A 17,142-nucleotide genomic window follows, 5' to 3' on the forward strand; every position below is an offset into this window, starting at 1 on the left:
TTACTAATCAACCTAAAAGATGAACAGCAATCTGTGATCTGCCCCAAAAAACAATGATTGATAAATTTCAAATTTTTCTCTTTGGAGTCTAGTCTATTCACAACAGCTGGGGGCATTTTCAGAGTGAACAGTAAAGCACTTCTGTGAGTCACTCTAGATAAGAGCATCTGCTAAATGGCATGAGTGTAGATACATTTGAAGAAACTTAGAAATGAAAAATCCAGTGGATGGACTCGTTACTGGATTCATCTGTCATCCCTCATCTTCAGTCTTCTTCTCTTTACTTTTCCCCAGATGGGGCTCAGCAAGGGGAAAGTGGTGTTGGACAGAAGCTCATCAATCAGCAGTGATCTGGAGAGATGCTCTATACACACTGGCACTGAGGAGGATCGCAGGAATAGCTCTCAGAGCAAAGTCACTGTGGAGGTACGGCGAATCATCTGGAGCATGAAAAATGACACAGAGACACTTTTATTGAACTTGTTCTTCAAGTGACATGACAAGGTGTGGAGTGGGAAATCACATTTCACTTCAATACCAGGTGTAGCATTGTGATGTCTTACAACGGGAATGTTTTCTCTGCGCTGAAGTCCAAAGAGTAATTTTGAGGCCTTTAGAATGCCTTTAGCTCAATCCAGCCCAACCCATCCTGTCCTATCCCATCCCATTCCATCCCATCCCAACCCACCCAAAATCACCTCAACCCAACTCATCTCACGTCAACCCAACCCAACTCTCCCTAAACCATCTCACCTCAACCCAACCCATACCAACCCAAGTCACCTCAACCCAACCCATACCAACCCAAGTCACCTCAACCCAACCCATCCCATCCCATCCCAACCCAACCCAGTCCAAACCAACCCATCTCATTTCATCCTATCCCATCCCATTCCAACTCACCTTAACTCAACCCATCCCATCCAGTTCCATCCAAACCCATCCAAAATCACCTCAACCCAACTTACCTCATGTCAACCCAACCCAACTCTCCCTAAATCAACTCACCTCAACCCAAGCCCCTTAACCCAACCCAACTCACCTCAACCTAACCCAACCCAACCCATCCAAAATCACCTCAACCAAACTCGCCTCACGTCAACCCAACCCAGCTCTCCCTAAACCAACTCACCTCAACCCAAGCCCCCAACTCATTATACTAATTCTGCTCCCAAAAAGATCACACCAAGCAACAAGTTAAGCCCAAAAGAACACCACAAGAAGTGTTTTGGATAAATTACTTCAAATTTTTATTATTCAGGAACAGCAACACAAGACATGGTAGGGGAAACCAAAACCAACATTTGAAACATCACACAGCTGAAAGAATCTTGCATGGAGAAATTGGACAAAATAGATAGATGCTTATAGGAAGGTTATTTTAGCTAAAGGGGGAAATGCCATGTTGTAGGATATGTGTAACCCTGATGTTGATGTTTGTTACTCTCCTAACCGCCAAATATTATTCTGTATAATGTTCAGCTGTGCCTCAGTCTTGTTCATTTCTCTTGGAATTTACTTTCTTTTCATTGCAGAAACTAGAAAGGGAAAACGCTAAGCTGAAAATGCAGTATGAAGAGCTGAAGTAAGAAATTAGCCTGTGCTTTTTTCTGAACCAGTGCCAATTAATTTTCAAAACATTTTCTCTGAAGATTTCTTGTTATATATTTAGATTACTTTATATACTGTATTTATAACCATATTCTGCCCTGCTGTTTTGTTCAGGCGCCAGTATGTGCAGCTCCTGGAGGAGGCGAAGGAGGAGAAGTTTGAGGAAAGGAGAGTCAACCTGCTCAAAGCTCAGGTTATGCAGCTGGAAAGACAGGTATGCTGCACCTATTTAGGCCATCATTTTAGATAACTGCATACCCTATATATGCATAGCAGGAATGCAGAGCAAATTGAATCAATACTCAACCAATACAGTATTAAACAATGTACTCAATCATGGTAATCATGCAAATGTAGCTTTTAGGGTGCTTTTACACTTAAAAGCAGCATTATGCAAGAATATGTGTTGACTTTTAGCAGAGGTAATTAGATTATTATTCACTATAGTGAAGTAAAGTTGCATTTTAAACCCCAGTTTTAAATGCAGCCATTGTCTTAGCTTTAGATGCTCCACCCATGATTAGGCCCAATCCACTTTCACCCCTTGACCCTACCACTTAGTGCTACCCCTCTACCCCTACCCCTTTGTGCTTGTTTGCTTGGGGTAGGGTGTCCAAATTCTTGTTAGGCTGGAGGGGGGGTGGGAATGTTAGGGCTACATGGCCGTTTAAAAAGAGATTTTTCAGAGGCACACTTAAAACAGAGGGTTATGAGAATCACTGGCAAGATGGCGGCACAAATGACCAAAGAGACCAACAAATTTGAGTATTTTCTTTGTTAAAAATTCCAATAACCAATATATAACCATAGTTAATGTGTAATTTCAGTGTTTTATGGACATTTTCTTTATAAGAAGCATAAAAAAACGTTGTTGGCAACAGATGGAAAAAGCCGATAGATCTAAGGTGTAACAGAAAAATAAAAATAAGGCTAATAAAAGCTAATTTTAGCTCCCCATCACTGAGGAATTAAGGAATGGACAATACTAATTAGAGATGGGACCGATCCGATACAATATCGGTATCGGGGCCGATATTGACGTAATCCGACGAATCGGATATCGGACGGGCGCTGCCGATCCACTTACCTATCCATATTCCAGTCCAAAGCTTGAGCTGAACAATAAACCCGCCATAACGTTAACACAAAACGCATCCCTGATCAGGATTCCAGTTTAACAGTTTACCCTGAACCCCCAGCAGCTTCAGTCTGCGGCTGACTGAGTAACTTTAGCTGTTTATCTACAAAAAAAGTCCATTATCTGGAGAGTTTTCACTTTGGAAACGCTGTACAGCAGAACTGTACACGTAAAGTCGGCGTCTGAGAGGTAAACAGATTAACACCTGCAATCTGTTAGCCTAGCTAGCACTGAACTGACAGCAGCTGCATTCCGGTGTTGTGAAGGTATTATAACTACAGACTGGAGTAAACTATATTCATAATCCACATATCCTATAAAACCACAGTATCTAAAAAACACTAATCAGCCCAAACACACCCATCTGTTGTTAAAAAACAGTCATTAATTTAGTTCGGAAATACAGTTAGCATTGCCACTTAGCCGTTAGCCATCTCCATTAAGATCTGCAGTCTGTTAGCCTAGCTAGCAAAATCATTCCGGCATTGTGAATGTAATAAATAACTATCTTAAGTGAACTACAGCCATAATCCACATCTAATATCAAACCACAGATCCTACCAACCCTAACCAGCACTAAGAAATCAATCTGTTATTAAAAAACAGTGATTAATTTAGCTCGGAAATACAGTTAGCATCGCCAGTTAGCCGTTAGCTATTTCAGCTAATCCTCTATGCTACCTGTCAAAATAAAAGTCTCCTGCACAACCATTGCAAAAAATGCCCTGAATTTAATGTTTAACGTATTTAATATTTTACTTTTTTTATATTTAATAAAAATTCAAACATTTTATTTGAAAGGAAACTATTGTGTAATTGCATATGAAGTGTGTCAAATAAATGACTTTTGAATGCATTTACATTAAATGCACCTGTGGATACTCTTAAAAGTGCTGTGTGGTCTGTTTCAGCCTCATTATTTAACCTTAATCATAGTACTATTAATAAACTAAAAGTATTGGTATTTGTATCGGTATCGGCAATCTTATATCAGTTTTATATCGGTATCGGATCGGAGCTGAAAAAAGTGTATCGTCCCATCACTAATACTAATGCACTGCTGCAGCACCTGACACCTTTCTAAAGACATATGATGAACTATATTAGCATGTATTTTCATTAATATATATATTTTTTGATATTGTTTTTGTAGCTTTTTTTTTTTTTTTTGAGACCTTTTTTACCCCCAGTCCAATAATGCTCAAACTTTTGCTTCAGGCTCTTGTCAGAAGTCAGGTGTCTTTGTTCTGGGAAAGGTCTGTAACATTGGGACTGTGATGACAGGACAACTGCAATCTGATATACATTCATTTTTTTTCCAAATAGTCTAAACAAATAAAAAAATATGCTAATGTGACCCTCACATCATTGTTTCTTTGATCACATCGTTGCAGAAGGCTTACGTCAGACAAATATTAAAAGTACCTTGTGTTTTTTGCATGCTGCCGTGTATCATCTTTATGTATTCCGTGTGCATGCTGTCTGTTTTGCAGGTGATTTTGCTGTCTGAAGGTCTGAGCTCGCAGCTGTGCTGCAGTCAGGATGTAGAGAAGGCTCTTGATCCTCTAACACACAGATTAAGGTAAGCTTAGCGAATAGCAGTGGTAGTGCAGGTCGGTGACTTGAATGCAAATGGAACTCTTTATTTATCTCCTGCAGGAAAGTTACCACAGGGGCAGGAAAACAAGTTCAGATACGGCTTTGAAGTGAAGCGAGATAAACTTTAAAGCAACATTTTGGCTCAATTTTAAAGTAAACTGACTTCTGTTGGATAAACCAGATCTTGGAGTTTTCAGGGCGAACGTCGAAGTTATTTTGTGTGGAACATTACTTTCGTTGCTTTCACTTTTTTTAACCTAAAAATTTGTTTAATCCTTATGCAAAAAAAAAAAAAACATTGATTGCACGAGTCCCTGTATGAGGCATCATATTTAAAAAGAAGCCTGGTTTAAAATGTTTGCAACAAACTCAGCACTTTATTTAACATTCATTGTAAAAACACAGAGAAACTTAAACTAAAACAAGTATTTGAGTTTTATTACATATGCCATAAAAAAGGTTATATTCCCAACATGGTAGAGTGATTATAGAAACACTATATAGAAATATACACTAGTTTTAGAACATTCTTATTGTTTAGTTGTGCAGTAGCAGGGCTGGACTTTTTATTTTCTCATCTTAGCAATGACTTTATTAATGCATTTCACCTGTCAGACCTCTTATTCTTTTCTAACTGAGACTTAGTCCAGTGTTAAGCTGAGCTAAAGGTGCTATTGCCATGTGGGTCAGCCAGACGTCTTCCTGTACCATTTTTTTCAATTTCCATGAGTCTTTTGAAGCTGTAGGAAACAGTACTCTGTTCTCTGGATTAATCTGTAATTTCTCTAAAGAAATGACTAGTTACAGAGATCTGTGTTTGTGTCTTTTTCTAGTTATTATGATGATAGTGTGAATGTGCTCTAACACTGTCTGTTCCAATACTGCCTTACCACAGACAAAGGCTTTGTAAACTGACATTTTAAAAATACATTTCCTTTTAACATTTGTTTATGAGCAGGAATATAAATGCATTCCCAACACTTAGAAATATACAATGTATCGTCTCAAATTTTTTATTTAAGAATAAACTGACACAATTGGCTTAAAAATGATAAATTAATCTATTAACCTGTTAGTGAGACTAGTTGCAATGCAGTTTACTGTGATGCACTCAGCAGGGCCCAGTAGGGTTGGGACCATAATGTTAATAGACAGTGTTAATAGTTTGGCTTAGTGGGTTAGCCTCTATGATGACAGCTGGGCTCAGCAAGGTCTGAGTTGTTATGGAACATGCACAGCATCTGGACTTGTCAGGGTTGGAACGGGATAGCCATGATGCTAACAGCCAGCTTTACAGGTTATTGGAGCAGATTAGTCGCAGAGCTAACAGCCAGGCTCAGCAGGGTTGAAGCCAGAATGCTAAAAGACACAGGGTTTGGATTTTTTGGTTCAGCATCATTTGTCATGTTTTTTTTATATGGTGGTGCTGACACTATTATCTGCAGAATTATACACAGACTGTCAGAGTTGAATTACACACTCCACTTATAGGTGGAGCCCAAAAACATCAACAAAATAACACTGCAAATATTCCGCTTGCAATTTGGAATCTTCAAAAGGGACAAACATGTGTTAATCATTTTACCCAGTTTTGGACTGCACAATAATCTTCATTTACCTGCAGCCTACAGCACCTGCTATAAATATAATGTGTTGATGGTTGTGATTTCATAATTATGGCAAATTCGAAGTAGATTTGAAGCTTGTTTTATCCTCCTGAGACCCGGACTTTAGCTTGGTGTGCATTTTTAATTTTTTCCCTCTATTCAGGATGACCTGAATGTATAAAAAGTATAAAAGCATAAAATCTTAACTTTGTCTTCTTATAGGAAGAAAAAAATAATATATATATTCTTGTCATTTGGGATCAGCCGGACCCAATTAGTCAAAAACTAAATTTTAGCTTTGTACAGAAAGTAAATAACATAGTTTCAAATATAAAACTCTATGAGATTATTTTACCTGTCCCTTCAGTTTCTGTCTGGACTGGGTGTAGAAACTTTTGACTGGGATTCCCGCCATCTTGTTTTCAATCACTTAACTATAATGTTGTCATGTAACCACTAGATAGTACAGGCGGTGTCTCCATATTAATTATAATGGTGTAGAGAAACACAAATGTAATGTCCTCGTATGAGGACGCTGGGACTCAAGAGGTTATATAAATGGACTGTTTGATTGAGTTGTGGTGAATACTAGGTTTATAAATGCTTATTAAAAAAAATTAGATTTTTTTTTCCCTTCAGAAAAAGTCTTTCCCATGTCTTCAGCGTTTTCCCCCAGCATGTCTCTTTACCATCACCTCCGCTTCCTCTCGCTCCCAGCAGCCTCTGCACCTGCTCTGTGTCAGCCCTTTACCAGGAGCTGTACTGACAGTTGCCAGAGGCATGAAGCTACACAGACTCTTTAAAGACTGAGCGATCTTTTCCTCTTCTCTTCTGCTGATCTTGGAAATGCTCCGACCCAAAACCCCTTTTACCACATAAGTAATCCAAAAATGCAGATCTGTTCTCAGGTCAGTTAAGGACAGGCCCTGTCTGGGTAACGTTAGGGCCACCGTTCTCTTGCTGGATGCGTGTGATGTGGGCTGAAGTGATACGGTGCAGTTAATCCGCTCAGCTTGCCGCCTCTAAGTGCCTGTTATTGGGGCCTCTGATCCAATAATGACCGGGATTATGGCACTTTGCTCCCACATAATTTCATTTGGTTACACCCCGCAAAAGCGCATTCACGTCTTTACTCCCTGCTGACGGCTCGACGATCCGCAGAAACGCACTCGGCGCCTGAGAAATGGACCGACCTCTCTAAAAGATAAAATATTTAAAAAAAAAGGACGAGAGGATGACTACGCCATTTGACGGTTTCATAAGCATAGATAGTTCTGGAGACTTTCTGAATAAACTCTGATGTGCCTTATGTCAGGATTTTACCATTTAGACTGTAAAGAGCAGTAAAGCCACTCCACATATGTGCAGCGTTACGGTGCGCGTCCACTGGCAGTTAAGCCCCGACGCATCCCATTTATTTCAATGGAAAGAGCCGCCGCATGCCGCGATGCATACTAGGTTGCGTTGCGTTGAGCGCAGCCCCGCCCTCCGGCAAGAAAGTTCAGCAGATCTAAACTTTATTCAAATGAATCCGGCCACCGCGCTGCGTCCAGCCAATCGGGAAACAGCAGGCTGTCACGCCACACACAGACAAGCCTCACACACACAGAACAGGCGCCTTTTAAACACAGAAGAGACGCTAAAAATGGCAGAATATGGATTTATAGAGCTATGGAGCTAAAATGTAAAATCTTAAACTTATGATTGACTACATCTGTTGCTTCATTTGAATTTAAAAACATCACAAACACGCCCACATGCGGCGAGCTGAGAGATCCGGCACAGCGACATGCGTTGAAGTAAAGTGCTAGTGGACATGCACTGTTATACAGGAGTTTCAGTTTAGTTCTTCAGCAATATTAGCATTAACTGCTAACCATTCTAAGCACTACCTCTTTTGTCGTTCAGAGGCGAGTATACGGATTGTAGTCTGCGTGTTTACCGTATTAAAACAAACTATGTGGGACAAACCGCAATATATAAGATTGCCCTGGCTTACCAGGACACTCAGGATTCCTCAGTGTAGCGCTGTCAGGCTCTAGCACTATCGGTTAGCTGCTAATGCTAATGCTAATGCTCCTACACCAAGCTATAGTGGAAATCTGGATATCTAAGCTTACTGTAAATAAACTGACACAGTTTACTCACCCAAGAATATCCAAGTGTTTTCAGGACAGAAATCTGTGTAAATTAACATTCAGAAACGTTTGACTTTATATTTTTTTCCTTAAGAATTACAGTTTTATTTACTTAACTTCGCCACCCAGCAGTAAGTCCTGATGAATTAAAAGGAAAAAAATGGCAACACCCCTGTTCCTTACTAGTGTAGCACGATTTTGGAATGTCATAATTACAAATATCCTGATTCAGTCCTTTGGATCCAGCATCCATGTCCAATCCTTTGTTTTTACCGCTGTGCTGCTCTGTTAAATGAGCATTAATCATAGCTTGCAGCAAGAAGGCAATGATCAAAGAAGATTTAAAGTTTACAAGCTTGGAGGGAAGGTATTTTGTGTTGTACCATGTTGACTTATACAATAATATGTGCAGTTCTAATGTTTTAATTACACTTAATGACCTCTTGTTGATGACTCGTTTCACTATCAAGTGATCCTGTTAAGTTTTTCTACCTTGTAGATTAGAACAATTAAAACAATTAAGGAACAATGAGGGTAAAATAAATAAGAGTATCCCTGTAAATCTTTTTTTCCAGAATTGCTATCTATATTTTTTTTGTTCATATGTAACACAGAGGTTTATGTTGTCAGTTTATTTTTAAACTAATTAAACTGTGTTTGTCCTCAGATCACTGCTGAGCTCTGGAGGTGCTGATGAGGTGATCATAGCTTGGTCTGAGCTCACCCAGCTCGTGGAAAGGTGTGAAGATGTGAAGCAGAAGCTCCACAGGAAAATTAAGGTAAAGCATGGTGTAGTTAGAGCCATTTCCTTTTCTTATTGTGCTGTTCTAGCCTGAGGATACTGTACTCTCACATCAGCTGAAATGTGTGTGTTGAGTCTGTTCAGTTCTTTATGCAGGGAAATCGGTCAGTGGTAATCGACTGTATGATCCAGATGTGGTAGATAGAAAATGTTCCGTTAACCTTTTCCACACACGCGGTAATCAGCTTCACGTGAAACGAGAAGAGAGGGTTCCCAGACAGGTTTATGTTCTCCTTACTGATGCAGGAACCCGTGATCTACAGATCTGAGGTTATAGAACACAACATTATCACCTCCATTACGAGCACAGATGGATCTCCTACAAGCTGTAATAGTGTGTAGCCCTGAGAGGTAGATTTGTCCTCTTGACTGATCTCGGATCTGTTCATCACGCCTCCTATCTCTTCCTGCCACTGTATTTCACTATTACCCTCCATTGCCTTTGTTGAATGCAGGCCAATACAATAGCCATCTCTCTTTCTCTTGCGCTCTCTTTTACCCCCTCTCTCTCCCCCCGCAGATAATAACATGCCACAATGATAGAAAGTCCTGTTAAATAATAGGCAAGGTGTTATTACATGCTCTGTCATCTGCGTGCTCCGAGGGGGATTTTGTATACCTGCCAGAATGAAAGAATGGCGTCCGCGCAATGGCTTTTCGTTTTTCCGCAGTAGATGTCCCGTGCCGCGAATGTGTCAGAGGCGAACCTCACGAGTGCAGATGCAGCTTCTCTCATTCCTCTCCCGCTTCTTTTCCATTTTCCACCTTCCGTTTTCCACTCGGCTGGGGTTGCAGAGACGAGGAGGCCGGTCGCAAATCAAAAGAAGGCCAGAACGAACACGTTTGAACGATCTGGGTGGCTCTTCCAGGGAGCCATTCTATCACTCCTGCTGTTTCAGGTCTGTGAGAGAACTTTCAGTTTAAAAAAAAAAGCAGAAATCTGCCTTTGTACATCAAATAGGATTCAAAAACTGAGCATACTTCTTCCTTGGAATTATCAGTGAGGAAAATTAAAATAATTATCATAATGATACCCATCAATTTACTCCAATTTCTATTGTTTACTATGCAATTTTACATATCCCCTTTTTTTTTTTTTTACACTATAAGGTGCACTTAAAATCTTTTAATTTTCCCAAAAATAGTCAGTGTGCCTTATAATCCAGTGCACCTTATGTATGGATGCTACCAGTCAGGTATTAAGGAGCAGTAAAGCCATTTGCTGATGTGTAACATTTATATGCTTTAGTATAACTCCTAGTACAAGCAGTCTTCATCTCACGACTCGACTACTGCAATGCCCTGCTAACTGGCCTCCCAGTAGTAAAACCACTCCAAATGATCCAGAATGCAGCAGCACGTCTGGTCTTCAACCAACCAGAACGGGCACATGTCACCCCGCTGCTCATTGAGCTCCATTGGCTACCAGTTGATGCTTACATCAAATTCAAAACTCTTACAATCGCCTACAAGGTGATGAGAAAACAGCTCCTTCCTACCTGCACTGATCACTTCTGAAGGCTTACGCTACCTCCCGGCCGCTGCGCTCCTCCAATGAACGTTGCCTCCCTTTACCAAACACTCACACAAAGCAATCCAGACTGTTCTCATACAGAGTTCCCCAATGGTGGAACAAACTACCTTCCACTACCAGATCAGGAGAATCTCTCACTATCTTTAAATACTCCTGAAAACAGAGCTCTTCAAAGAGCACTTACTCTCCTAACACCTCTAACAAACTAATTACTTCTAACCTCATTTCCTTCTTCCCCTCCTTCACTTCTCTATCTCTTTATTTCCCTTTGACCTCCTTTAAGCCCTATATAAATATATTTTACCTTTAACTTCTATTATTTTTGTACTTGACTATTGTAAGTCGCTTTGGACAAAAGCGTCTGCCAAATGTAATGTAATGTAATGAAATGTAGTGTTGCGGTTAGCGGCTAATGCTAGTGCTGCTGCACCCAGCCTTAGTGCTAGACAGACTTCACAAAAAACTCACCCTTAGACAAAATATTGGCAAAATCTAAGCAGTTTTCAGGAAAGAAATCTGTGTAAAGTAACATCCAGCACTCATTTGATTTTGAAAGAAAAATATTTTTTGTTCACGTGGACACATGGATGCACATGTAAGGTGAGCTGCTTGGCTAAAGTTTGAATTCTATTTATTTGCTCACACACTGTCACTCACACAATCTGTTTTTTTGTTTTTTGTTTTTTACAGTATATAATGATAACATTATATCAATAGGGTATGAGAATGTATGGGAAAGTCATTCTCCAAGTATAAAGAGTTTTTTTTTTTTTTGCTTACTTGAAAGCCATGAGAATACAGATAATTACAGCATGATTTCTTTTTTTTTTACTGGAATTCCCCTCCATCAAAGCTCTCCATCGACAAAAAGCGGACACTGTCTACATTGTTGCCGCTGTTCCATGAAGGCCTTAACAGCCTCCTTCACTCGGCAGTCGCCCGGCTCGGTTTCAGAGTCATTTGTTCCCTGATTGAGACCGAACCAGTTGAATTGCTGTTAAGAGGAGCTTTCACGATTGGGCGTGTAATTGAAGTAATTACAGCTTCCATCTGCTGTGTGTTGAACAAAGCCCCGTAAACATTGTTACAAGGCGAATCACGGGAGACAAGCGCTAGATCAAGTGCTGTAGGGTGCTTCAGCAGCGCCTCGCTCTCGTCTGTCTGGAGCGTCCTAAAAACATAATGCCGCATTTCCACGGTTTGCAATTCAGATACGGTTATGAGGCTTCTTTTCACTCGCTGCGTCAGGCATGGAGTAGATGGGCAATTTTGTCACTTATGATAAAAGCATTCCTGTTTACCTCTTTCTCTCTCTCCACTCTCTCTCTCTCTCTCTCTCTCTCTCTCTCGCACTCGTCTTCTCGAATGGAGATTGCAGCCAAGAGTGGAAAATCAGCTTTTGAAAAATGCTTTCCTCTCCGTTTTCAAAATGATCCCCAATTTTGCAATTTTCTTTAATTGAATTTGCGGGCTTCTCATGATGTTGAAGCCATTTGAGTCACTTTATAAGAGTTTGATGAACAAACTGCTCCTGCTTGCCGTTTCTAGAAGCATGATTTTTCATGTTACGAATGGTAATAACACCAATTTAACAATATTATCTTAATTACTACTATTACTATCCATGCTCTCTTAATAGATATGTATAACAGCAAGCTAAACGCAGCATTGTAGCAGCCAGTGTATTTCATTCTTCTGTTTACTGTAAATATAATACAGCACGTAATGTTGCTGTGGTTAAAAAAAAATCTAGAATGATAACTTTTACAGGACAGGGAAAAACTTTCTTAACTTTCAATTGAAGTAAGTCTAAATAGATTTTATTTCAAAAATATTTTATACATTTCTATTGGTTCATTCATAATCAGGGCCATTTTAAGACGCCAAGCAAAATTACCTATGTAACTAGCATTAACTGCCAGGCAGGTAGCTAACAAACATTACCCATATATTTAATACAAGCATCTGAAGTCAGTCAGCACTGATGCCTTAAAAGTGATGTGGGGAGAGAGGGCCGTCTACCCACCCAGAGAGAGCAAGACCAATTGTGCTCTCTCAGACTCCGGCTGCTGATGGCAAGCAGCATGACTGGGATTTGCACCACAGATCTTCTGATCACAGCGCAGCCCATTGGAGCCCATTGTGGTAGATTTTTGTTGTTACATTACATTATTCTTGTTGACTCTCCTGTTATGTTCATTTGGCAGGAACAGCAATGGTGTTCCTGGGTCAGTTCGACCCGGTGCATATTTAATTATCCAAAAGTTGTCTGAAACCCAAAAAATCTTAACAAGCTGTGTGAATATTTCATTACTAACTCCATCACTAATTATTCTATATATATATATATATATATATATATATACTCAATATTTAGTATGATGGTGTTCCTTACCTCTAACAGGTAATGGTTCAATTAGAATAGAGCAATTTTTTTATATATATAAAAATACATTTTCAAACTATTTTTTTTAATGTTTAACTACGTTATTGCTTTTGAAAAACAAAAAAAAAAACACAATCTTTTCAAACATAACATTGAAACATAATATTGCAATTTTGTTTTAGTTTTTGCAGGGGGTGGTTGCAAATATGTGAGATGAACCATTCTATATGTTGATTACACTAATTAATGCAAGCAGAAGAAGTTTCATACTGAAAAAATACTTTTAACTATTTTTCCTAGATCTTCAAAATTTAAAACAGTCACTCTGACCTGGAACATAACAGGAGTTTTTTTAAAACACTTAAGCCCTGTCCGGACAGGATAAGTTTCTCAGAGGTTCTGGGGTCATTTTCTCTTTTATAGGGGTTCATCATAATAATTTTATTCCCGTCCAGAATGACAGTGTACTTTTTCTTATTTTAGACCTTCAACCTTCTGTTTTTCGCTGAATTTTAGTCCCGTCCGGATACATGTTTGTGTTTTGTAACCTCGCGTTTAATAAAATAGCTATTTGTTCACTGCCACACACCGTAATTACACATTGTATGCGCGTTTCCACATAAACATAACAGCAAGTGGAAATGGAGGAGCTACTGAACACGATGTCATGTGACCGAGAAAGCCTAAAAACTCACTAGTCCTCTTGTTTTTTCAATTGCAGTTCAGACACAAGAGTTTTATCACTGAGTAGAAGTGTGAAATATTTTACATGGATGTCCCCCCTGAGAAACTAATCCCATCTGGACAGTGCTTTATATTATCTTATACAAAATCAGGATATTTAAGTTACTGTTTACGAAATAGATTTATAGACTCTTATATTTATACAAAAAAAAACTGGAGTAGAATTTTGTAAAAATATTTTTTTTTGTCATATCGGCAAAAAAAAAACATACTCTGAAATATTGTGATATTATTTTAAGTCCATATCGTCCAGCCCTACTGTCTGCTTCTATTCTCGCTGTGAATCAGAACTACAGCCCAGTTTCTGATAGTTGCACTCTATACTCATATACTCAGCAGAAGAGAGCAGTGGCATCACGACAAGGTTTGTTACTGAACAAGTGCAGTCTTTGAGTCTGGTGCTGCGACCGGGAGGCAGACGTGTTCCATATAGCTGCCTGTGTGAGCGTGCGAGGCCATATTTGGTGCGAGGGCCACGGCTTGGTTTCTCATCTGCCCCGCATCTGGATTCCATCATATTAACGTTCCGCCTTGTTAGACTCACACATTGGCTCGGCGAGGGCCTGATGTGAATCAGAAGGACTAACACGACATGCTTCTTTGAACGCTTCGGCATTGTGGTCCTCGCCGTCTGCTGTAGTGTGAAATCTGGGGTCGTAGTGCACAGCCAGCTCTACACATTATAATCAGTTGCTTTCTTTTAAGTACATGTTACTGTCCTCAAACAGCCTTGTAAGTTCTTATGTTCACTTTTCTTCTTTGTGTCATTTGAAATCCCACCCACCACCCTGGTTCTTAGACTATATAAGTATATAATATGTTATTACTTATTACAAATGACCCAGTGAAAATAGTTCTGTAAAATTACATTACAATAAAGCAACAGTCCATGAGTCATGGGTTTTGGGGATTTAGAGACCTCTCTGGTGAGTGTGTAATTGCATGTGTGAAAAAGTACTTTTAAAATTTAAACCCCTTAAAATGCTATGTCTGGTATACAGGCTACAGGTGGAGGTGATACAAAACCCTTTTTTCTGCAGTAAAATAACTTGTAACTTATTTACATTCTGAAAATTTGAGGGCTTTGAAATCTCCTTCAGGACACTTAGAGAAGCTGCATATTTGAAAACAGATGTAAAAACTTGCTTAAAACATAAAAAATGCTTAAAACATAATGAAACTAAAGGAAAATATTGATTTTAAAATGAAGACAATTTTATGATTTTATTCATTATATTTTGACATTAGCAGATTTACTTTAATATTTTTTTATATATATTTTCTATTACAATTACAATTATGATTTTCAGTAAGGTTCCTTATTAATCATGAAAATGTTTTATGTTATGCTTGAATAGAAATCCTCAAGATTAGGGGTGTAATGTCAAAAATCCGCACCAGAGTGTGATTGACTTTTTATTTATTTATTTTTTAAACACGCACACAGTCATAACACACTAACGGTACCTCTCCATTCTTTGTAGGTGGAAAAACTTGCAAAATCGAGTGTATCAAATACTTATTTTCCTCACAGTATCTTAGCAGTGTAACAAAATAAATGTGGTATTTGTAAATAAAGTTCTGAGGAGAGTGTTATTGTTTTATTTGAGCCCTCTTTGTCTCCAAACCATTGTAAGGTGTGCAGTGAGCTAGCTGAAGAAAATATTGTAGAGTCTGGTAGAATTTGCTTGTAGCCTAGTATGGATGCAGTATTTATTTTTTTTAATACCAACTTCCTTTCAGCGTGTGTTGATGATAGTGTGGGCACTGCTTTTCCAGTTCAACATACTTGAAAGTATGTAGCTCTGGCTGCAAATTGTACTTCATTGCCTGACTGGTAGCCTCTGTTGTTTAGCGTGATGGGGGGGAGGGAGAGGCATAAAATCAGGCAAAAAGTTATCCGTTATAACGATTTTCTAATGAAAGGGGCAGCACTTAGACCAGGAGTGTCCAAACCTTTTTTGTTGGGGGCCAGAAGGAGAAATGTATTTGAAGTCACGGGCCACAGACTCTTTTAGACTCTTTGGCCTGTTTTTCTGCGCTACAACTGCACATTCTCTCCGCTTTTAGACTCTTTGGCCCGTTTTTCTGCACTAAAACTGCGCACTCTCTCCGCTTTTAGAATCTTTGGCCCGTTTTTCTGCGCTACAACTGCGCACTCTCTCCGCTTTCAGACTGTTTGGCCCGTTTTTCTGCACTAAAACTGCGCACTCTTTCCGCTTTTAGACTCTTTGGCCTGTTTTTCTGCGCTACAACTGCGCACTCTCTCCGCTTTTAGACTCTTTGGCCTGTTTTTCTGCTCTACAACTGCGCACTCTCTTCGCTTTCAGACTGTTTGGCCCGTTTTTCTGCACTAAAACTGCGCACTCTCTCCGCTTTTAGACTCTTTGGCCTGTTTTTCTGCTCTACAACTGCGCACTCTCTTCGCTTTTAGACTCTTTGGCCCGTTTTTCTGCACTACAACTGCGCACTCTCTCCGCTTTTAGACTCTTTGGCCCGTTTTTCTGCGCTAAAACTGCACACTCTCTCCGCTTTTAGACTCTTTGGCCCGTTTTTCTGCGCTAAAACTGCACACTCTCTCCGCTTTTAGACTCTTTGGGCCGTTTTTCTGCGCTACAACTGAGCACTCTCTGTACGTTTAGACTCCTTGGCCCGTTTCTGACACCTAGCGTTCAAACTTTGAATCTCACATTATAAAAACCTGCTTAACAGCGGGCCAACTTTCATTTTATTTCTAAAATACCTCGCGGGCCGCTCCAAAAAAGGAAACGGGACGCAAATTAATCTTTGAAATGTTTGAGATAATTCTAGAATTATCTGCCATTATTCTATATTTAACCATGACCTTTAATAAAAATGCTTTCAACAGAGCCTTTTTTTAAAGAGTGCAGCGTGATGTGAAGGCCTTGGCATTGTGGTCCTTATTTTCTGCCCTGGTTAAAATCTGAGGTCGTATCTCACAATGTGGCGTGATCTTCAGCCTGGTTTTATTGACTGTGGCCCATTATCTGACACAGAAAAGCCTGTTGGTGCCGCTTGAGACTTCAGATGCAACAACAAACGGCCTCATTGAGAATGAGGGAAAGCAACACATACCAAGCACGGCGTATCAGGCTTGTGATCTTCCAAATTTATGTCTGTGTGACTTGGAACGAGCTGGAGGAGAACCGCAGCTGCAGCCTTTGGATGTTGCCGGTCTTAATTAGCCGAGCAGCATCATCTGCCACCATAGCGTCCACTCAGATCCTTAAAAAACCCTTTAGAAGAGCCTTTTTCATTTTTCAGTGTTGAGGATATGTAATGTAATTATGTTCAGTGTGCCATTTGTTTGTTATTCATACAACAATATTTATCTTTGCAAAGTTTTTTTTTTTTTTTTTTTTTTTTTTACAATATTCCAATGATGCCTCTAAGCAACAGCAATCCAGATTTTTACTGTATTATGTGAGCATCTCCACCAGCCACAGTTCCAGATGTTTTTCGGGCTGTTTTGAAGTATTAAGGTATTCATGGAATCTAACAAATCCAAGTCAGAAGTTGTGATGAAAGCAGAGAAGGTCACATTAATGTTTCAACAAAGCAT

The 17,142-nt window shown here is 39.5% G+C and overlaps 1 protein-coding gene across 1 annotated transcript in view; it reads left to right on the forward strand.

Annotated features, from left to right (window-relative positions):
• LOC103026298 (uncharacterized) overlaps positions 1-17,142 on the forward strand; it is a 105,895-nt gene that overhangs the window by 22,350 nt on the left and 66,403 nt on the right. The window contains exons 2-6 of the mRNA XM_049470222.1: positions 295-426; positions 1,536-1,585; positions 1,726-1,825; positions 4,243-4,331; positions 8,761-8,872. Of these exons, the coding sequence (XP_049326179.1) occupies positions 295-426; positions 1,536-1,585; positions 1,726-1,825; positions 4,243-4,331; positions 8,761-8,872 (483 nt within the window). The remainder of the gene's footprint in view (positions 1-294; positions 427-1,535; positions 1,586-1,725; positions 1,826-4,242; positions 4,332-8,760; positions 8,873-17,142) is intronic.

The sequence above is a fragment of the Astyanax mexicanus genome, chromosome 22 (assembly GCF_023375975.1).
Source record: "Astyanax mexicanus isolate ESR-SI-001 chromosome 22, AstMex3_surface, whole genome shotgun sequence".
NCBI lineage: Eukaryota > Metazoa > Chordata > Actinopteri > Characiformes > Acestrorhamphidae > Astyanax > Astyanax mexicanus.